This window comes from Dunckerocampus dactyliophorus, chromosome 17, assembly GCF_027744805.1.
Source record: "Dunckerocampus dactyliophorus isolate RoL2022-P2 chromosome 17, RoL_Ddac_1.1, whole genome shotgun sequence".
NCBI classification, from domain to species: Eukaryota; Metazoa; Chordata; class Actinopteri; order Syngnathiformes; family Syngnathidae; genus Dunckerocampus; species Dunckerocampus dactyliophorus.
This window is the reverse complement of record NC_072835.1, coordinates 17,374,179-17,398,356: the sequence shown is the minus strand read 5'-3', so window position 1 is coordinate 17,398,356 and position 24,178 is coordinate 17,374,179. Positions and strand designations below refer to the sequence as shown.

The window sequence follows — 24,178 nt, the reverse complement described above, 5'->3', positions numbered from 1 at the left end:
ATTCAGCTCATGAAGGGTGCTTTCTTCCCTTGCTTTCAGTCTCTCCCTCGTAAAGAGACCTATTACATGTCCAGGCAATCCCACATTAAACAAACATTAGTTCTCTCTGCAGAGCCAGCCAAATGACATTGTTTCCAGATGCATTGTCTCCCTGGCCCCCTCCCTTATACCACCCAACCTCTGTGCTCATCTCAGGCAGCTTTTCCACATGGCTCTCCTTGGTGTTGATGCTTTTTCCTTTGCCAAATCACGTATACAGCACTTGGTATGCGTTTGAGGATGCACGGCTAGTAAGACAAAGTAAAGAATAACGGAAACACACACGCTGACATTAGCTATTCTGTTTCTGTGGCTTAAGCTCGAGATTGCTGCTGCAGCATTATGCTCCGCAGTCGCCTCTTTGTTGCAGTGGTCCATTTTCTTGATGCCCTCAATGTCCTTTTGAATGAAGTATCTCTTTATTGCGGCCAATTGTGATTGCATGTTACAGGGATGTTTTAAACTTTTGAACACATATTGTTTTGAGACGCCAAACTCTTTACTTAACTGTCCCCAGCAACTAAGTGGAACTACGTTCTTCATCACAGAAATATGACCAGAAATAGACTTAGGATACCGAGTGGGGCGTAAGTCTCTGTTATTGGACTATAATGGTGATGGGGATGTCATACAACTTCATGTCAAAAAATCTATACATGTTTTTTGATGCATTCATTGTCGCTTTTCCATTGCGCCGTGCTAGTTCGGCTCAGTTTCAGGCGGTCCACAAGAAACTGTGAAAACGATACAGCATTGAACACATCAGTTAAAATGAAACAGTAATGGAGGAGACCGAGGGCAAGAAAACAGTGCAAAAACTAGAAAAGCACCCTGAGAGCACACATTCCCCCCCATTTTGTGATTTACACCATAAATTAGTCCTACATTTATTTTGTCTAAATATTTTGATTATTAATGTTATCATGCTAGTTGTGCTAACATTCTAACATTAGCGTTTTAATATGCTAATGTTCGCTTGCTAACACCTAACATAATAGTGGTGTTTGTAAGCGCCTAAGTATGAAAATGGCTAAAACAGGTACTATGCTAATGTCAGCATGCTAGCAATGCTAATATGCTAACGTTAGCATGCTAAGACTTAGCATAATAGTGCTAAGTGTTTGTGTCTAGCTATGAAAACGGTTATAATGCTACTATGCTAATGTTAGCATGCAAGCAATTGCCAGCATGCTGACACCTAGCATGACAGACCTAAGTCTTTATATAAGTGTCTACCTATGAAAATAACTAAAAACGCTAGTAGGCTAATGTTAGCATGCTAGCAATTCTAACATGCTAACACCTAGCATGACAGCGCAATGTTCCGTGAAGGCTAAATGTCCCGAATGAGTTGAGAATTCTGTCTGAATCAGTTGAGAAATGTGGAGGTAGTCAGAACTCTTTAGATCAAAGGCATTTTGCATTCCAAAAAATGTGAATGTCAAGAAAAGTGGGAATTTTTGGTATGTGGAAAACGGCATGAATGTCCCTAATTAGTTGAATGCTTTGATGTTGGACCTGTCTGAATCGGTTGAGAAATGTGGAAGTAGCTACAACTCTTTAGGTCAATGGCATCTTGGGTTCCGAACTAGCATGAATGTGCTGACTTTGTTGAATGACTTGATGTTGGAATGAGGTGAATCGGTTGACAAATGTAGAAGTAGTAGTAGGTAATAACAGTTTTACGGAAAAGTGTGAATTTAAGGACAATTTTGAATTTTTTTTCCCCGATATAAATATAGGCAGCCTGAATGTCCTGAACAGTTTGATGTTGGAATGGCTTGAATCGGTTGAGAAATGTGGCAGTAGTAGCAGCAGATAATAACTAGTTGTCGGGAAAAGGGTGAATTTTGGGAAAATTTGAAATTTTGGACCACCCCAAAATGTAATCAGTTCTTCCATATCCCATTTCCGAAAATTCCTGAAAATTTCATCCAAGTCCATTCAGAACTTTTCAAGTTATTTTGAACACAGACAAACGCCGGCAAAAACATAACCTCCGCGCTGCGCTTGCGCTTTGTGCCGCGCTTGGCGGAGGTAAAAATGGAGCCAAAATGGAGCCTGTGGAGTCTAGAACTACAACGCCCAGAGCAAAGGCACCACAACAGCTAACATTAACATGTGGGGGTTTTCATCAGCCATTTGTCAAACCTCTATCTCAAAAGGACAGCCTTCAGCCAGCTTGTGTGAGGTCATTACATTACAGGCCAGATAAGGGATGCTATGCATGAGAATGTATGTAAATTTTTAGATCCAGGCAAGACGGCAGAGGGTCGATACAAGCGGTTACCTCTCTCAATGTTTAACTTGTAGATAAGGTGTGTAACTAATAACCCCTGTGCCGAAATAGTTTTCTTTCACGTTTGCAGGAGCATTAAACATTTCGACACCTTTGTTCATTTGAAATAGAGAAAGCAAAATTTTCAAAGTTATCAAATCACTGCCGGACACTACATTTAAGTGGGGGCTTAGGTGCATGAATGCGTGCGTGATTGGGGTGGTAGGGGATGAGAAGAGTAAGAGTTTAACAGATGGATAATGCTGTAGTACACTTGCCACACCAGCAGCTGGCAGCGCAAAAAAACACCAAAAGGAATCAAGGCAGGCTTAAGTTGCAAAAAACAAATGATTTCAGGAAACCTTTGAAATACAGTATACAACCAAAGTATTGGGACATCACGCTTTGTGATCACAAGGCTAGAACATTCCTGCTGACATTCCTGGCTTCAACTCGGACCGGCGAGAGGTAAAAAAACAGCAAGTTAAGCTAACCGGCTAACCGCTGAAGGTCAAAGCGGTTGCCTAGCAACAATGCCATGCAAAAAGCAAAATGATTCAGCAGCGGAACGCTCGTGTCAATATGAACCCCTGGAAACAAGGCCACATCCAACAGAGCCATGCAAGCCGTTGGATGGCAGGGAGTTTGCATTAAATGGACAAAATGAGAGAGCAACTGCAGGAATTTGTAGCACCAACGCGGCAAGATATAAGAAGCCTGCAAACGCAGATTGGAAATGTGCAATCACAGAATAACAGCTTCAAGAGGAGCTTCTCTGAGTGAGATCCAGGAGGAAAATAGTGCACTGCACAATGACGTCAAGGCACTACAGGATGATAACGCTGTCTCGCCCACCCCACTAGGGAAAATAAAGAAGCAAAGGAAAAAAATCATTGAGAAAATGCAGAACGCAATTGACAGAGATGGATCAGGATGCACGAATGAAACAATGTGAGCCTGACGGGACTCCGAATTACGCCCAGGTCAGGAGAACCAGATGAAATCCATGTTCCTTGAACGCCACACCGTGATGTGGTGAACTACAACCCTCCTTCCTCATGGACATGATACCGCCGCTGGCCCGGCCCTAGCTAAATAAGCCCACTCCATGTATACGACGATAAGTTCTCGGAGGACAGTTTGTAAAAAATATATATAATGAATACAATACAGGCTTCACTACACGTCTTAAAATAAACACCTGGAGCTCTGCCAACTATCAGTCAGTCAACTACAGACTTGAGAACTTTAAAGTTTGATCATCTGGGGGGATTTTTACCAGCGAATACACTAACCTAGCATTATAGCCCGGTAAATGTGACGGTAATGTTAGCACTGTAGCTCACATAGTTTTGCTAGTATTGCTAGCGCTTATATCCTCCCTCACCTCCTTAATGTTACATTGTATCTCATATATGGCATCTATTGCATCCGAAAGGGTTAGAGGTCAGGGTCAGTCAAGTTCTGCCACAGCAAGCTCATCCAAGCTTGCTGTCTGCACTGGGTAACTGCTCCCACAAAGTTGGACGCACCAAATGATCTTGCTGTTGAAGTCCTGTAACAAAATGCTGTGCTGTAATGCCTTATTTGGCATCCTAGCGTGCAATATGCTTAAATGAAAAACTATTCCTTATATGGAAGTCTTATATGGAACACTTCACTTTAGTTAGATGCAAAGAGCCTCTTTTTATGGTTAAATGTCAACAAAACTGAAATGTGACTTGTTGATGCACAAAGAGAGAAGCCTTAGTAGACATGGCAACCAATGTCACCTTGACTTAGTAGAGTCTGGCAGACATTGTCCAGTTCTCTGACCCAGACTGGATGTCACACGCTATTCAAGGAAATAAACCCTTGTGGTGAAATTCCCATGAAAGTTCATACTAGAAATCGCCTGGGTGCCCTTGAGCAACAGACTGACTGTCTTTCAATAATAAGCTGTGCTGTGCTGATGTTACACTCTGACCTTCCGCTGCGGTGTGTATATGTCTTGTTATTGTTGTTGTCACAGCCATTACAGCCTGCATGGATGCACTCTCTTATGGCTGGAAGGACATCTGACATACACGGGATTCAATCATGGCAAAGTAATATGTCTTTCTGTTGCACACAGTATATAGTCTTATGCTCTGCTTTTATGCACGCGTATAAATAAAACAGACCCCCTGAAGGAAAGGAAGGAAGCCTGAAAACATATCTAGATAATTGCATTTTAGTGATTGTTTTTATGTGCACACATTGACGTCTGTTTGCAAGGGGCCTCATCAGACAGTTGCTGCATGCTTGAAGGAGCACTCACATGCAGTCATGTTTCACTGACACCTGAGGGCATCCTCATGCATGTCTCGCGCCCAAAGACACACACAAACACACCCATACACACACAAATCTATCAAGTATAATGCATGCAAATCTAATGAGACAGCCAGACCCAAACCTAGACAGGCAAACCTGAAAGCCAAGGTGCATGGGCGCTGATACAGTGATACAAAGCTATTAGCACGCTAATTGGTCAGGTGCTGGTGAAAAGCACAAGATAATACCAGGTTTTAATTATTGTCTGAAGCTCCGCTAATAAATCAACAGTACAGGGCCTGTTTAGCAATTCTGGCCGTTGGGAGCCTCAAACATTTGAATATAGTTCTTAAAGTGGAACTATCGATGCCCAGTCATTATCGTCTGTGAAAACAAGGTCGTACGTGTTATGTGTACATAAAAATAACTTTTGTCCGCTGTCAAGTGCTATTAGGTATAATCAGGAGGCTGAAAAGCTGCATTAGCTCATTGGTTGTGCGTTCTGATGCCTCCCTTTTACAATAGAGTGAGAAAAAGATGTACATTTACGTTTATATATTGTAAATGTGAATTCTGCCTTTTCAACTATTTTCTACTAAGCAGTAGATATATGGTGGAGATATATGGTGGTGGAGCAACAGGGTGGCCAGGGGTGGCCGTGGCTACCCTTGGTCACTCTCCGGTGACTCTCTGGTGACCCCAGTGGCCACCCCCACTGCTGGGGGCCAATTTTGACAAACGCGGCTCTGTAGTGCAGAACATTAGTTTAGGCGTTTCCGCTTGGACGCATTTGGCAGGAGGAGCTGTCAATAAAACATCTTGCATGAACTGCAAGCGGTATGTTTTCCATGATTACTTTGGTCAGTTCCGGTCAAGTTTTCTCACCATGTTGACGTTGGCTTAAATTCTGAAGCGTGATTCAGCACATAAATCTGTTAATAATGGAAACACTCTGCTGCAGCATGAGTGGGCACGTAAACCAAGGAGTCTAGAGTTAAAACAGGAGTGCCGATCGGCATTCACTTCAGTGTTATGCCCTGCGCGGGTTTGGCCGCCATGATGGAGAGCAGAATCCAGAAACTATGCATTCAAATCATGTCCTCGGCACATTGCTCAGCTGTTAATTGTTCTAATAGACGGTCCAAAAGCTCCGCCACTGGAGATATGCGATGTTACACATATTGGTATTGGTGTCAGTTAACATCGGAATCGGAAAATTGAGAGTTGGACAATATCGGCATATCGGATATCGGCAAAAAAGTCAATACCAGACATCCCCTGTTTTTATAATACTGTATATTCATCTTTGTGAATGAAAGCAAGCTAGGCCTTACAAACGCGATACATACAGTTTTACTCAAGTGCAATAACTATCTATGCACACTATGTGTATTACTTACATAGTCGGGCAAGGTCGTGTTGTCTCCCTGTCTGCTTCTCAGACTCTGTGTTGCCTGTTCCAGAACCTTGTTGTGCTTCTTGGAAAGCAAAGCAAATAAACTGCAAGAGACACACAGAGAGAGGAAGGAGGTGAGATCATTCGCAATCACAACTACCATATTTTTAGCACTATATACTCGTGTATATATTTTTTATTCCTATTTTATGAGCCTCCCACTTGACGGGGATGCCGACAGCTTTGCCTTCTCTCCTTTGTCCCCTTTATGTGTATATGCGTGCATGGCGGGGCTGCATGACTGCATGTGACAAATCAATGTGGCAGTAAATCAGGAGTTATAGTCTGCTTGGGCAACCTTGGACACACACATACCATTAATGGGCACAGTAAACTGACAACAGTACAGCTCTTGTGGTGTCACAAAAGACACTTTTAAGAATGATTTATTTTTACATAGGCTCTATGTATTCAAATGATTTTCCCCTTAGTCTTAGGTATGACTGCAAAACAAATCCCTCCGAGGAAACACAGCCAACACCCACCAAACATTCACCAGGGGCAAATACGGACATGGAGGTCACATAAATTAACACAATACATGCAATTCAATGACAGCCCCCCCAAAAAACTCCCAAGGGAAGACAGTGATGGCCTTTAAGGCTACACCTGTCCATCTGTCAGCACTGGAAATAAAACACACTCACACTCACGAGCATTAAATTGGAGAAATTTGAGAAGCTCACAAGAACCTCACAAGCCGCTGTTAATCCAATACAACCTGTTGTACTGTTCGGATGTTTTTTTCAAATAAGAGATGAGCTCCAGCTGGGACCCTCATGCACAATAACACACTGTGTATGTGTGTGTGTGTGTGTGTGTGTGTGCGAGACAGACTGTCATGGTAACGGGCGACATAGGCGGACTTCCACACTGCTGCTCCGAGGCCCAGATCAGTCCTGAAGCTGAAGTAATGACAGACTGACTCACTGTGTGAACGTCTCAACAGGGATGCTGTTGTGTTTGGACACACACGGCAGGTTTTGTATGCATATATTTCATAATGCCGTATGCAACGTTGGGATTTTGTGACATTTAATGATCAAGGACAAGGGTTCATTTTTGTGACTTATAACGACAAACCAGAATAAAGACACTATTCTTAACTAAAACATAAAACAACATTTAATACCCATCAAGAATGTTATATTTCTGGTTGTTCATCTGTGTACGTGAGTTTGAATGAGGTGTTAGCAGGATGACGCAAAAACTGGTTTATCAAGGGGTGGCAAATTCATTACATTTTGCTGCAGACCTGAATAAAAGGTACAGAACCAAGATTTTGTATGACTGGTGGAAAATCCCATTCAATTGAGGATTGTGGCCATTTCTCCTCCTTTTTTTCCAGCAGTTGGACCACAATATATGGCTTGAATTTATCTGCGAGGCTCTGTTTTTGTTTTGCTTGATATTAATAGGACAACAAGTTTCCGAACAGATCATCTTTCACATACTTTGCAGTTTCCTGTTCAATTTCTCTTATGCGGATAAACGTAGAGATCACTGAAGAATACTGTAGACCCGAATATAAGACAACCCTGGATACATGAGGTGTGTCAGAAAACTTCTAGCACTGTCGATATTGATAGCGGTCTCCGATGTAAGGGGCATCGTCCTATGCAAGTTCTTGCCACAAGGCCAGAGGATCGCGCAGCACATCTACAATGAGATCCTGCATCGTTTGGTGCATTCAGAGGGCGAGGAGAGGCGAGAGTTATGGCAGGATAACTCGTGGCTACTTCACCATGACAACACGGCTGCTCACAGTGACCTGGGCATCCGACAGTTCCGGGCAGAGAAGAACATCGCTATGCTGGAACAACCTCCCTACTCACCCAACCTGGCGACGTGTGATTTTATTTTTTCTTATATCCCAAGCTCAAGTGGGTCATCAAGGGGAAAATGTGGACGACATCAAGATGGCCGAGACGAGAAAGCTGCAGAGGATCGCAGAAGAATCCTTTCCAGGAGTGCATGAAGGCACGGCCGAGAAGGCTGGGAAAGTGCATTAGACTCCAGGGGGATTAGTTCCAAGGAGAAAACTTGTAGTTTGGATACGAAACACAATACAGTATGTGTTTTGTGACACCAGTCCTGTAACTTTTCTGACACACTTTGTAAGATGACCCTTCTTTTACCAGTCAAAATCAACAAGAAAAACACAAATCATATTTTCAATATCAGTGAAATAAAAATTGGTAGATGGTAATGAAAAAGGATGTACAGTACACTCCTGAACAGCATTTTAAGACCAGTTGAAAAATTGCAAGAATTTACATTTTGCACTGTTGGATCTTAAGGAGGTTCTCAGTACAGCTCCAAAACGCACTGGGGGACAGAAATGACAATATCTATTTATTTAGCTGTACTGTACAGACTGAATTTGAAAGTGAAACCAGCAAAATGCCACAAAATGGAGAGTAGTGAAGCATACAAGCGTATTCAAGAGTCAAACCGCATGCTGAGTACGTCAAAGTCATACATTTTGGCAGGTCTGCACTAATATTGAAAGTCCGCCCTGCCTCTCACGCCCCACCCCCCCCGAGAGTTCACCGCACCCCACTATTTTGAGAAGCACTGGTTTAATGGTTGTTTGCAATGAATTGCTGACTCAATTTTTTTTGTCTCATTCCCATTTCTTCTTTTTACATTTTGAAGCTCTACTTAAGATCCAACAGTGCAAAATGTAAATTCTTGCCATTTTTCAACCGGTCTTAACATTTTTGAACGGGAGTGTATTTCTTAGGTGCTAGGCAGTTGTTTGATAACTCTACTTCGTTGATCACCATTATCAAAAAATTTGCATCATAACTAATCCCAGTCCGATATTGGGTCTGATATCCACAAAAAAACAAGTATCGGATTATATCGACTGCATCAAAAATCTCTGACCCAGCATGCAGACTCCACATGATCACAACAACAGCGTTAACAAAGGAGCAGGACCGACGCTGCTGTGCGGCAGCACCCTTCGCTAAAGTTCGAAAAGGACGTCGCAGTCGAGTGCAAAATCCGTCATGCACAAGTCCACTATGGTGGCACAGAACCAGGGAATTTCCACACGACCAACCGCATCACACAGCCGAAGCAGCGCCACAAAAAACAGCATGAGGATCCTCGCAAGACCACGCTGGGAATGAAACAGACCTTCCCCCCAAAACGGCCAACTCCGTCCAAAGCAACAAGTAACCTATGCTTGTTATCAGTATCAGCCGATACTCAATGCTACAAAATATCGGTATCGTATTGGAAGTGAAAAAGTTGTATCGGGGAACCCCCGAATCATAACCTGTAACTTGCTCAACCTTTCAGTCATCATCATCATTCGTCATCAGGTCACACCGGTGTGTGTGACAGGAAGAAAAGCTCTGACTTTCTTGGAGAGAGGTCGTTTGGACCCACCTGCTGTTTTGCGTGTACAAAGCGCTAGCTTATTTTCAGTCTTACTTCTTGTGGAACAAAGTCGTGTATTCAGGTAAATACAGCACTTTATTGATCCCTGACGTGAACTGGTGAAAAACAAGTGGACTACACGCTGGATTGGATGCACAGGGCATTGAGCTGTGAACACCACCACCAACTACTCTACCAAGTGATAACTTTCCTTCAGCACAAATACAGAAGGTCTGCTCGGAATGAACTGGCGACTGATATGGCATATTTGGAAAATAGGTTCTCATCAGCCAAGTGTCTTTCGGAAGGGATCAATTCCCCATTAGTCCATTTAAAAGTTATTTTTATGCTGGATAGAAATGTGCTGCTTGATCCACTGATGACTCACAACTCAAGTGTGCAGACAAGAAAGCACCAAGTGAGTGAATGGACAGCAAGAGACTGTGGAAGTGATTTAATGCGACGAGGGAGCACGTAATGGGAGAATGCGTTATCTGTGGAGAAAGAGGATGAACAGTAAATAAAAGGAAATGATGGGGGTTGTCGGCAGGAAATTCAATCTGCGGTGAGTAAATAAACAATACCCGCCATCATGCTTGTCTGGGAGTCCATTAAAAGGAGGCCAAGTTCAACTGCCTGTGTGACATTTTGAAAATTCCAGCCAGGAAATCCCCTTTTATCTTAGCCAGACAGTCCATTTAGCTCATCACGATACGGTCGGACAAGAGAGACAGTTCGCCCGACGTCGCAACAGGACAGACAGTTTTTTTTCCTCGGTGACTCAAAACAGCAGAGAGTCACAGATATGAAGAGAGACAGACAGACAAGATAAGAAGATCCTGGTGCGTGCGTGATTATGCCCATGTCTACAAGGGAGGAAACATTCTTTCCTGTGTGGCGGAAGTTGACAATCGGACATGAATGGCTTGATGTGTGTGCGTGTGTCTGTGTGTTTGTGTGTCTTTGCAGTTCTTCCCTAGAAGTTACATAATGTTCTCCTCCTGAACACAGCCGCAGCACACAACTCAATATTTTATGTTTTGGTCTTTTCTGCGCAGACACTGCAAATTCACTGTGGCACTAAATATTTTGTGCTGATTCAGCATGAATTATTCAAATGACAGACTGGCGTTCCTTTTCAAAGCTCTTGTGCTTTCCTGGGTAAGTTAATTAGTTTTGAAAAAAATGACAGATTACCACAGGCTATGTATCTACAGTATCTATAGGACCTTGCTACGGAATGTGTGTGTGTGTGTATTGTATACACACACTTTCATATGTGTAATGTATCTATAGTATCTTTCTGCTGTCTGCCTGTAGTATCTTCTCATCATATCTAGCTATAGTATCTTTATGTTGTGACTAGCTATAGTGTCATTTTAGTGTCACGTATCTTTCCATTGTGTCAACCTATAGCAGTGCTTTCCGACTAGTGAGGCGGGCCCCCCTCAGGGACTCTCAGTATTACTCATACATTTGAGATTGGAAAGTCTGTTAGCCTGTTAGTCTTCATTCATGCTTGGAATATGCTGGTGCCAACAACTCATACAGAGGTTTGTACAATAAAATTAAGAATTATGATCAGGTTCTCATAGTATTTCAAATCTGGGGGGGCCCTGAAAAAATCTGGCTCCTGGAGGGGCATCATAGAAAATAACTGAGAACCACAAACTTACAGTATCTTTTAAATTGTACAGTAATCCCTCGTTCATCGCGGTTAATTGGTTCCAGACCCGACCATGATGAGTGAATTTTCACAAAGTAGGATACCTTATTAATAAATGGAATATTTTCATAGTTACTGCATAGAAAACCTGTTTACGACCATCTAAATAATGGTCTCTCAATAATGTCTCTAATAACATTATTAGAGACCTTTAGACCTGAATTAACATCCCTACAGTCACCTTTACACTCGTATAACCCGCTTTAGTAGCGATAATAACAGAAAATAAGCCATTTAATACATAAATAAGACACATACTGGTGTGTGTTGCATTATAAATGTGTTACAGTACTAGGGTACAGGAAATGATGCAGGAGGTTCAGAGTAGCTTGGCGTGGGTTACGCCCGCAACAGTAGTCCGTGTTAATATATATAGCATAATTCAGGTTTAAGGGATTATTGTGTAATTCCAACCTGCAATAAAAGCCTGTTTTTCGTGCCAATCAAGTTTGGTGCTTGTGTGTCTCAAACATAACAGTAACATTACTGACACCTAGTGACCAGTGTAGAATATTACATCTCATCACAAGGTCTTTGAATGTGTCTTTTGAATGCCTTACAGTATAGTTGTATTTTATTTAGCCATTTTTATGATTGATAATGCTTAATTTAGCAAAAAATTAAATTTGCTTCATTGTATGTATTTTTTGACTAATAATGTTCAACCACATGTTTTATTAATTAATGTATTTCAGAAAAAACGTGATAAGAGTAAAGTCACGAAGTTCGAAGGGCAAAGTGGTGAGGGATAACTGGCTAGTGTTGTATCAACCTCTTTTCATCCTATCTATTTCTATTATTATTTCTGCTACCAATAAAATCTTGTTTCTAGACATGTTGTTTCATTTACTATTAAGTTATGAAAGCATTATGATAAAAAAGTGTATTTTTATATGTTTTTGTGTCTATTTTTTTTTTTATATGTATGTTCCAAATGTTTCAGCAAGGTTTTGCTTGTAATATATACATGTTGTCATGTATTGAAGATGACGAAAAACCACAAGTCATTGAAACCCCCATAAAAATGTCTATTTTTGACACACTCTCACTCTGGCCCACTCCTCCAAACCCTCCTGCTAGCTTGACATTGACGTACTCCTCTGATCAATATTTGGAAAAAACAGTGAAAGTTGTAATTATTTGATTAGAACCCTCCATCTCTCTTCAATTGCCATAGTTCCTTAGCGAACAACCTAAATGCATAAAAGCACAATCCCGGTTTAAGCCCCAAATATGCCTCACACACTTATTAAACTCACTCACCACTAATGAACAATAATGAAAGATGAATTAGAGTCACAGTCTAGCCTTTAGCCTGATTGTCAATCTAGCACCACAACCGCACCGCCGTTATTGTGGGGCTACCTCCCTCTCAAGTGGCGAGTGGTGGCAGGCTGCTCAGGCGGCGTTTACTCCAAGCCGCGCCTTCATAAACCATACGGCCTGCATTTTGTACTTCCAGTAACGACTTACAGTCATACAGTATATTTACTTGTGTTCACCTTGCGGCAAGTTTTGAGGCCGGATTGAACTGTCGTGGCTATTGAGTCCTATTGACACTAAGTCTTTTCGTGGTACTGTGCATGCATGCTGTACATTTTTCCTGTATTACCACATATTTGTAAATTACAACTGACTCAGGTTGAATGAGATGTGCTTTATGAAAAAAAAATTCATAATTTTAACCAAAAATCCAGCGTATATGCGCATAATCTTGTTATTTGAAATGTTTGTTATTGTTACAAAAAATACTGTAATGTCTCATGCTGTTATGTGTGCATACCTGATGATGCGCTGGGCAGCGTACTGGTGGAGACATCGGAACTGGGCTGACATGTTTGCAAGTGCAGCCAGACAGTTGGTGTGGAGGTACTTATCCTTAATAGGAGGCAACATTACCATAAATCAGTATGTGGGCGCTATTGGTTCTTTAGATGGTATTGAGTTGATAGAGCTCAGGTTTTACCCTCGTGCGGGTCATGTTGAACTGGATTGTGCGGATCACAACCAGGATGAGCAAGCTGCCAAGCGAGATCTCGGTCAACGACCTCTCCGTGTACCACGTGATGTTCTTCAATATCTGTGACAAGAGGTTTCAAATGGAAAGTAAGATGAAGGACATGCTTCAAGGTTGTGCCGCTTTTAGGGGTGAGTTGAGTGTTCAACTGTGTGTGCTCCTCACCACTTCATGGATGGACCGGTTGAAGGCATCGTCTTCTGTGAGGATGAGGAGGATGATCAGGGCCATATAGACATGGTGGGAGTTCCTGTCCTCCACGTGGTAAAGGATCTCTAGAATGGGCAACACCTGATAGAAGAGATGCATAATGCTCGGCTTCAGAGAAGTATTCCTTAAACAAAAGGGAGCCTCGTAGAACTGCACTACATCATAGTGCGAGTCCAATGCAGACCAGACTCTTGGCTGGTACTCAACCCACCAGATTGTCCATGTCAGTTCGGGAGAGCATGTACGTCCTCATGTTGGCGTTCTGGTGGAGCAGAGTGTACAGCAGCAGCGTAGCCTGGTCAGAGCACTGCTGCTCACACAGTGCTGTGTACAGGCTGTTGAAATTGATCTGGAAGGTGTGAGTTTGCTCTGCAGGAATTGACGATGTGTCTGCACGGGACAGAGACGTGTTTATTATAGTGTGACTGTAATAACATCAACTCTCGGAATTAGCTGTGGCAAAGACCTCCCCTTTCCACCGTGCAATACATGGTCAATTCATCATGGCACATAATGTTTGCAATTCCACGGTCAAAAGCGGGAAGCGTATAAAAATTCATGTACAAAATTTCACAAAACTGAGTACACTGCTCACATTTCAGAAACCGTTTGATTAGTGTCTTCTCAAGGGACGATACTATACTGTATACATGAAATCATATACAATAATATGTAACATACAACCAATGTCTGACTTTTTTTTTTTTTTTTAATTTGGCAATATTTCAGTTATCTTACTCCGAAGTACGGTATACATACTCATTGCACAGTTAGAAGAAAAATATCTGATTTTGTGATCTTACTTAGCTAATTTGAATTTATGCATTATTTACATGCATGCATTTATCATGTTCCTCCTCATTTCCTTGTAACAAGCCTAAACTCAATAACCTAAAAACGTAATAAATCCTGTTAAAATGCACTTCAGACAAAAAAAAAGATGTCAGACAATTAAAAAAAACAAAAACAAATACAGTTGCTTGTTTGAATGTGGGTCCCAGGTTGAGACCATTTGAGAACCCCTAATTTAGAGTAGCCAGTTCACAGCTTGTATAGCAGTATAAATTTACTATCCACAGAAAAAATAACTCAACACACAGCAATTATTGTCTAAATAGCTGGACCCAACTGAGCACCTGTGGGGCATCCTCAAGCAGAAGGAAGATGGAAGAGCGCTCTGTGTCTCACATCCTTCAGTGATGGAGTCATGGAGGAATGGAAGAGGATTCCAGCAACAAACTGTGCAACTCTGGTGAATTCCATGCCCAAAAGGATTTGGGTCAGTGCTAGATAACAATAGTGCTCACACTAAATATTGACACCTTATACACAATTCTGACATGTTCAGGTTTACCTAATTGTATTGCCAGCTATTTCGATAATCATGGCAGTATGAGTCATTTTCACTGGACAGTAAATCTATACTGCTATACAAGCTGACATAATACAATGACTGTTCTAAAGCGGTGGTTTTCAACAATTTTCGCTGCAGTACCCACCATCAACCCTCAATAACAAGCAGTGACCCAAACTGCAGAATTTTTTCAACTCACACTTCTCAAATACCTTACATTTAAAAGGGACTGTTTGCAACACAACATGTGCTGCAGCGGTGAGAAGCCGTCCCTCCCTTTTTGCGTGCTTTTCACCAGCAGATATCTGCAGCTGTGTTTTGGACGGACGCCACTCGATGTCCTGCACCTCCCGCTCGAGCGTGACAAAGTCGCCCAGAAACATGGCACTCACCTGGTGGCGGCGCAGATGCACTTGTGGACATCAGGTCATTACTTTTTTTTTTTTTTTGCCCAGGCAAAGACCCGCGACCAACGGAAAGCACCAGTTGAGTATCGCTGCTTTAAAGTATAACCAAATACTTCATAAAACACTGTACTAATAAAAACTCCATGGTTGCAGAAAAGCATCCATTACCTTGCGTGTTTCTGAAGCAAGTAATAGCCTGGCGGTAGGGGTTGGGCCAGTCAGGCCCATCCGTCAGATTGGCCAGAACCAGTAGTAACAAAAGACTCTGATTGGACAAAGGTAAAGGGTTGTGTTCCAGGTCTGCTCCCGCCTTGCTGCCAGCTCCACCTAACGTGAAGACGCTCCACAGGCCACCTGAAGACACAAGAGTCATACATGCATCCGTCAACCAATTTGTTCGGCATTGGAAAGTGATGTGATTTTTAACATGGCACATCAAGAGGCAGTCAATTATAAGTGTGCCTAGTATTCTGTCAGCTCTACTTAATCCATAGAGAATTTGTATATAATAAAATCAGGTTGATTTATGTTTGATGGAGGGAATGAATGCAAAAGGAAATGTGTGGCCAGACTTGATGTAATCAAAACCAAAACGAGCACAATGGACTTATGCTTGGCCCTCTGCAGCGCAAACATAGACGGCGCCAGAGAACAAAAACTGGTGCTACTGGAGTCTTTTTTTTTTTTTTTTTTGCTGGTGGGGGGATGTGTTGATTTTCTCAACTGAAGTGCAGGCGCACTCAGGCGTCATGAGAAGCATGAGCACCGAGGTACACGGATGACCGCCTCTGGCTCCTGGACGTCTAGCCGCCGGGAATCTACGATGCAATCGTTGTGGGGTCCGAGGCAGCCTGATGCTGGTCCAACCTGATGGTGCTACAGAAACTACAGTTGTATGGGAGAAAGCCAAGTAAACATGTTGCCATCTAGTGGTGAACGTCGGAAGGGTTGCTTTATTCTATAGCGTGTTTTTTTTGTTAAAGATGGATTTCCCAAACTTGGGTTTCTGGCAAAAAACGTTGCCAGTCAGTGTGGGTGTGTATTCTAAATTATCTTTCTGTCTCGCTCTCTCACACACACACACACACACACACACACACACACACACACACAGATGAGTCCAACTTGTGATGGAGACTTGTTCATCACGTTATTGGCACCAGAGTGACTAGCCTTAGTGTGTCACAGAAGCGCGCCTGGCAGGCACATTTCCTGCACTCACATGCAGATTCGCACGTCCACTTTTTAGCTTTAGTGAACCTTCGTGCATGGTTATTTGTTATTCCTCCAGATGCACCGTGGAAAAAGACGTTAAAAAGGAGGAAGGGGAAGTGTTAAAGCGAGGAAATCCGAAGGAATTTGGTCATAAGGGCCTGTATACAACAACTCTGTTTTGCCATTGTTAATAAGTTGCCCTTTCATCTTTAAAAAACATAATATACTAATTGCTACCTTTAAGAGGTGCACAATTATGAAAAATTTACATCTACTGCCTATGGCTGACCCTTAGCTTGATGAGCCCACCCCATGTATACATCCAACACTTCACCCAGGACCGTTTTGTAAAAAAAAAAAAAAAAAAAAAAGGAAAAAAAGCAGCTTTTTTGCTACACATCTTCAAATAAAGCCCAGAGCTCTGCCAACAATTTGTCATTTTGTTTTTTTCCAGCAGATAGGCAAACCCCCGCATAATGTTTCTAATTAAATGTGACTGTTATGTTAGCACTGTAGCTCACGTAGCATTTTCCCATACTTGTGTCCTCCTATCCCACTCGTCATTGTTACGCTGTTTATCTTAATATATATGGCATTACAACATTTGCCTTGGACAAGCGTTACAGTGTATATGTAAAAGCTGGATAAAATAACACTTCTCTGAACCACACACACGTGTGGCCTCACACACCTCATTAGCATTAAAGCTACAGAGACAGAGAAACTGTCTAAATTTAGGAAACACTATCAATACACTATGGTGGGACCTCTGAGACCTATTGGAAGTAGTTGAAAAATGGTATATTCGAGCACCTTTTGACAACATAACTCCATGCACTAACCATCCACATATTAGGCATATGTCATCCTAATGAGTTCTACGTCATGGGCTAAACTTTTCCAAGAGCCCGTGTATTGTGCCTCATTAGACTGTGCTTCATGTAAGGCCATTTAGTGTGTAAATCCCAATATGTTATAGATGAAACAAAGGACATGTCAGAGCCTTTTGAGGATGTTTCTGCTGTACAGACAAGACCCCAACATGCTCTTCAGATATTATCACACGAATGAGAACATAGTGTATGTTCAGAGGCATACAGATTTTCCCATGATGCACGCATAACAGCACTGAAAAGAAAAAAATCAAGTCATTCTTCAGTAAAGCTCCTCCAGCGCCACTGAGAATAACACAGGCCTTTAAGTGTAAAATGCCCCTTTAAGATGCTGTTTTCAAGAATTTCTGTTGTTTATGTTGCAAACATCACATTTTCCACATGGAAATAAGATGCGCGCGCTTAACAAGAAAGGGAAATAAAACAAGCGTTGTCTCCATGCTCCATAGCTACAACTATAAGAGCGTCAGTGTCTTTTGTTGATGTGCGTGTGTGTACAAGGGAGGCGGCTGCAGACAGACGGGCTCTGGGGGATTACGGAACAGGACAGGGCACCATAACTCATCAGGGCAGTTTGTGGCCACTGACACACTTGCACACAGATAGACAGACAGGTCGGTGAACGCTGATGCCACACTGGACGTAATCTGCCACCAGCACCCCACAAAGAGCGCTTATCTGTGGGGGAAACCCATGGGCGCGCATCTATTCTCGCACTCGCTCACACAAGACAGGCGCACATTCAGCACGCCAACAACCAGAGCCGACACACAAACACGCGCGCGCACAAGCTGTGCTCATTTTTGAAACATCACTTTTATCTGCGCTGCTTTGCATTCATGTCAGCACAGCTCACACGTTCATTCCTCAAATCACTCATGGCCCAGGCATCACATGAAAGATGAGCGAAGGGAAGAACTGGCAACACTTGTTGTGTTTTTTGGGGCTGCGCTTATGTAATTTGACTGCTCCTCTTATTTTTCCATTTTCACTGATTTTACCCTTCAGTTCACAGCCGCAATTGCCTTGAAACAACTGAGCAAATGTATTATATTGTTATAAAGCTTATAAAATGCTTCAAGCACTTATACTGGGATGACCGATGCAAGAAAACAATGCACTTCATTGGTGATCTAATTGCATTCCAGTACCTCAGCTAGTAAAAATGTAATGACACTGGATATTGGACCCAGCAACTTTAATACCAAGTGCAAATGACATAGGGTGTGAGGTTATGTTTTGGTTGTTTGGCTGGTTAGTTGGCCTGTTTGGTGGTTAGTTGGCTGTTCATTTGTTTGGCTGGTTTGCTGTTTGCTTTGGCCAGTTGCTTGGTTAGTAGGCCGCCGTGTTGGTTGGTTTGCCAGTTGGTTGGTCGGTCGGCCGCTTGGCTTTTAGTTGGCCAATTGGCTCTTTGGTTAGTTGTTGTTAGGCTGTGTGGCTGGTCGGCTGGCTACTGTGTTGGCCATTTAGCTGATTAGTGTTTTAGTCTGATCATTAGTTATTTTGATTTTTGGCTTCTGGTTGGCTAGATTGACGGGTCATTTGGCTGGTTAGTTAGCTGATTTGCTGGCTTTATGGCCATTCGGTTGGTTGGTTGACCATTTACCTGTTTGTGGTGGTGGTGGTTTGGCCTGTTTGTTAGTTGAAAGTTTGTTAAGTTGGTTGATTGGCGAGCTTGGTGGTCGTTTGGCTGGTTGGTTGGTTGGTTGGTTAATTGGCTGTTTAATATTTTTGGTCTGATAGTTGGCTCTTTTTTTGTTAGCGGGTTGGTTGGTTCATTGGCCCATTGGTTTGTTGATTGGTTAATTGGCTGGTTGGGCGCTTGCTGAGTTATTTGGCTTGTTGATTGGTTAGCTGGCGGTTTATTGTTGTTGGCAGGCTTTTGGGTTAATTGTGTGATTGGCCACTTAGCCGTAGGGTGGTAAGGTGGTCAAACTGGTTGCTTGGCCGTTTGGTTGATTATTGGCTGTTCTGTTTGGTTGGTCAGTGTGTTAGTATTGTACAATGAAGAACACATTCATCTGTAGCGCAGCTGCAACCTTTCAGTCTCAGTGGATATCCTAGTTTGATTTTTGTAAACATTGTGAGAACATTTTTGGAATTTTTTTTCTTGATTTCTCAGAGACTGATACACAGACGTTAATGATAACAATTCTGGCACGTGCTTTTATCAATGTACAATTTAATGCAAATTGAAATTTGGCCATAATGGAAGTCTGCATTCTACTGCACACTATTCTAGTTTGAGCGTGTGTGTGTGTGTGTGTGTGTGTGCACGTGTGTGCATGTATTCGTACTTGCCACGCCGGACGCCAGGCCATAAAGCAGGCTGCCCTCAGCTTTAGGCTCAAAGATGTGGGTTGCCGGAGGCGGACATTTTTCTTGTCTGATGAAGTTATAAAGCAGTGTCTTCACCAGGCGACTGGTTAGCGACAAACTGGAGGGGAGAAGAGGATAAGCGCAGTAAAGTTTCCATGCAGGTACTATTCACAAGTGGATTAGAGTTGCTCTATCTAAAGAGAAAGTTTCAACACAAATTCAACAGAGTTGAATAAGAGGACACTATATTTTACATAGGTTGACATACCAAGTATTGTTTTGCATAGTAAAAACCTCGGCTGATGTCGCAAACGTATCCCGTATCATGTAGCGCACACTCTTGGTTAAATAGTTTGTATCACACAGGAGCATCAGTGCTTAAAACAGGGATGAACACTGTAAAATCAGATTCAAACTATCTTTCTTAAATGCATCATAAATGCATCACATCCCTCAAAAAGCTTGTAGACGGTGAGGGAAAGGTCACTGAGGAGACGAGGGCGATGGTTGCCTGAATGTTTCCTTTTTTCTTTTTTTCCCCCCCCGTTTTTATTAGAGTAACGGAATGAAGACATGAAGACACTGTTTGTGATGAGCATGATGAAACTGTCTGGCAGCACAGAAAAGCAGACAGAGGCTGACGGACTCACGACAGACTGGAGGGGTTCCAAAATGCTACGTGTCATCAACAGATTGCGGAAGGCCCACTTTGGGAACAAAGTGAGAAGCTTTGTACAACTTTTAGAGGAGACGTTTTGCAACTCTATATTGATGTAGGAGGCAGACATTGTTGAACAATAAGTCAACAATCATAAGAAGAATGGAATGTAGACCGGCTTGGGCTGGTGGAAGACTATGTGAAGTTACTCGCCTCCCAAGCACAACAGCACAAAATGAATTCTAAATTTAAAAAATAAAATAAATAAAAAATCAAGCTTCGACATTACATTCTAAGACCACTGGTGAACAGCAAATAAATAAGACATTAGACGGCCATAAAAATGTAAATTATGGGCGCCACCAAACGTTACGCTGGCTTGCTCCTTCCCCTCCAAACCTTCCTGCTGTCTTGACGTTCACCTCTGATTTCGGACCAACATTTGCAATAAAAGTGACTGTTTAAGCCCTAAATGTCTCGCAAACTTATTAAACACATTTTAAGTTACAAAATATACACGTACTCATCACTATTAATGAAAGATGATAGACAGAACAGATGGAATCAGTTTCACAGTCTAGCCTTTAGCCTGGTCCTCAGGTACATCGCTACAACCGAGGTGCCGCCTCCATCTCCCTTTAAAGCGGCTATATTAACTTGTGTTCACCTCACTGCAAGTTTTAAGGCCTACTGCTGTAGCCAGTAGCCACACACAAACAGTGTGACGCATTTTGACACTGACACATCATTATGTCGTGCATGTGTGCTGTGCTGTGTGTTGTATTATTATGCTGCACGTTATGCTTAACTATCACGTATTTATAAATTATCACCAATTTACAGTGGCTTAAAAGTGTAATTTGGGGTTTTTATTAAATGTTAGCTTATGATCATCAAAATTATTAAGAAATCAACAAAAGCTTTTTTTGTGTGTCAATGTTTTTGTTGTCGTGTTGTGTCTATTTCATATTGTTCTCTGCTGTCAGTTGTTGAAGCCTATCAAAGATGCATTTCTGATCTGTACAGACAATAAAGGTAATCTATCTATCTATCTATCTATCTATCTGAAAGAAATTAACTTTTCCATTTATTGAGATGCACCTGAATGCATCAGGTATTATTGACTTTATTAAATTTAAAGAGATGGTAACATGGTATCTAATTCTCCTTTCCTGATCCCATTTTAAGCACATTGAAACTTTGAGAATGCAAATACCTGAGAATGTCATGCATCTCTGGAAACATTCAAACGCACTCTTGCGAGACATTAAAATACACAACGTTGTGTACTGTATGTGTGTGCACTCACCACCGCCCCTTCATGACGTGCCGGTAGATTAAACCATCTCTGAGGATGTCTTTGGAGAACAGCTGGTAGGAGAAGAATACCAGCAAGGTGGTCACGGCTTCAAACAGGATGCTGTACGTGATATCACTATGAGGGCAGACAAGTGTCAAGTGCATTAAAACAAAGTCTTAAAATGACAGCATCACAATCACTTTGACTATAGTACTAGTGGACCACCCAGGACACTTCTTGCGTTGTGTTAGTGTTCTTAACGGTATACTTCTGACTTAAATCAAATATCTTGACTTCTTTTGAGACCGTGAGTTGCTTAAAAAACACTCTCCATTTCTTTATAACACAGTGGCTTAATAGCCAATGACACGTTCCAATAGTAGGGGAAGCCCTGGAGCAAATAAAACCAAACACTCTTTGTACAATTTTGTGTGACAGTTGTCGCAAACCGGTGTGAGGTGTGTGTAAACTGTGTTGGGCTGCGTGCCAGCGCGCAAAGAAAATTTTGAAATGTCCAAAATTTCTGGGACGCATGATCTTCATGCCACATGCGTGAACTAGTCATGAACGCAATGCAACCTACTCGCAAACAATGCAGGCGGTACGTATCAAAGCGTGCCACATTCTTATGGCTGGGTTAACTTTTCCACCACGTTGGAAAAAGTCAGGGCTGAAGTTCTGTTAGTAACTCATCATAATGCCCAAAGTGATGTCTTCTAGTCAGCCGTTCATTCACACACGCTTTGCGTTTTGTAGTTCGGGTTATACCTTCTTCCTGCTCTTTCTGCATTCTCGCTGGTCTTGGGAAAGTAGTGATAGTGCTGCAGCTGTGAGATAATACAGACATCTTTTCTTTTCTGCAATGAGAGCTTCTTCTCTGGAGTTCAACATCATGTAGGTCCTTTGCAAATAGAGGTATTAATGAAGCCAGAGGGTGATGCCTGCTATAAGCGTGGCGTCACGCGGAACCAAATAATGCCACGACTGCTTCACGGATGCAGAAAGTATTGCCACAGCAAACTGCGGCACAATGCGGAGGCAAAATTTGCTCAAGTGTCAAGGTGGCATTTCTCTTTCAAATCCCAATGGCACTCACAATGGCACTCAAATAATAACTTAATGCCAGTATTGATGAATCAATTAACTGCACAAAATGACCAATAACATATCAAGGTAAAAATGATAATATCATTAAAAATACATTGGTGTTGATAACATGCTAGTTACTCTTATAATGTAAATGGTGTACCAAAAAAACAGGAACCAAGTGGACTTTCAATTTCAAAATGCATCAACTACAAAGCTGTGCAAACCAAACGAAGACAACTGACATTTATCTTGAAAAAAAATCTAGTCAAAGTCTATTTGGGATTTGGAAATGGGGGAGGGAACCATCTAGAAGGAATAGATCCATCTGCACCGCCATCACGTACGAAGGAAACGGGCCTGGAGCCACAAAGTGGTGGAGACCGGGGGTGGGGGGTGGGAGGTGGGCACAGAACAGGCAGGGTCTGGAAGCGAGGAACAATGAATAATATGTTGGAATGTCAAGTCCACTTGTGTAAGAGTAAAAGACTGACATCCATACAGAAGACGGAGTAAGGAGAGAAGGATCTCACACACGGCGACACATCTTTTTGACACAAACATCTCTGATTAAAAGCTCCTACATTATCCAATTTTTCAATAATTTCAAGTCTCACCTACAATACACTATTGTAGGACACTGGACTTTAGACTGAATAAAAGTGGTAAAGTTTAGATGTGAGGGAGGACAAAAACGTTAGCAACGTTAGCATAACTTCAGTATGTGCGCTACAGCGTTAATCACGGTCACATTTTCACAGCAACATCATGTTGTGTTAGTCTTTTCGTTGAAGAAAAGCTTATATCTCGCTGACTAATTGTTGGCAGAGCTCTAGGCTTTATTTTAAGATGTGTAGGAAAGCCTTTTTTTTCTTTGTTTTTTTACAAAGCTGTCCTGTGTGAAGTGGTGGACATATACATGAGCCCAGCTCAAGCTAGAGCTCAAAGCTTTATTTTAAGATGTGTAGCAAAGCCTGCTTTTCCTTTTCTTTTTTTTTTTTAAACACGATTGTTCTCCGTGAAATGGTGGGCATGTACAAGGGGTGGGTGAGAGGTGGCATCATGTCCATGAGGAAGGAGGATTTTCCTTTCATGATCTTCAAAAACATGGAGCAACCAAGTGAGGGAGATGATATTGTCACGTTTGATGCACATAAACATGCTTTAGGGACACATACAGTGCTTTCATGACATGCATTTATTTGTGGCGGCCCTCCACGAATAAACTTGGACCACCACAGATAGATTTATTTTTTTTTAAGATTTGGTGCTACCTGTTTGCCTTTGCTTACAAACACATTATCATGGGGCTGTCTGTGTAGCAGGCCCTAGTCTAGTCTAGTCTAGTTTAGTGTCTGTGTGGAGTTTTCATGCATGTGTGGGTTTTCTCCGGGTACTCCAGCTTCGTCCCCCATTCCAAAAATATGCATGTTCGGTCAACTGGAAATCCTAAATTGCCCATAGACGTGAATGTGAATGCTTGTTTGTACGTATGTGCTCTGTTATTGGCTGGCGACCAGTCCAGGGTGGAC

General features: G+C 42.1%; 1 protein-coding gene across 2 annotated transcripts in view; it reads right to left on the bottom strand.

The window, feature by feature from the left end:
* Positions 1-24,178, bottom strand: part of dym (dymeclin) — a 69,932-nt gene that overhangs the window by 38,959 nt on the left and 6,795 nt on the right. For both annotated transcript variants that reach the window (XM_054756328.1, XM_054756329.1), the window contains exons 7-14: positions 21,570-21,695; positions 19,581-19,720; positions 15,344-15,529; positions 13,626-13,804; positions 13,370-13,495; positions 13,154-13,267; positions 12,971-13,065; positions 6,013-6,112 (exon numbers count right to left, since the gene is read on the bottom strand). In XM_054756328.1, coding sequence (XP_054612303.1) covers positions 6,013-6,112; positions 12,971-13,065; positions 13,154-13,267; positions 13,370-13,495; positions 13,626-13,804; positions 15,344-15,529; positions 19,581-19,720; positions 21,570-21,695 — 1,066 coding nt within the window. The remainder of the gene's footprint in view (positions 1-6,012; positions 6,113-12,970; positions 13,066-13,153; positions 13,268-13,369; positions 13,496-13,625; positions 13,805-15,343; positions 15,530-19,580; positions 19,721-21,569; positions 21,696-24,178) is intronic.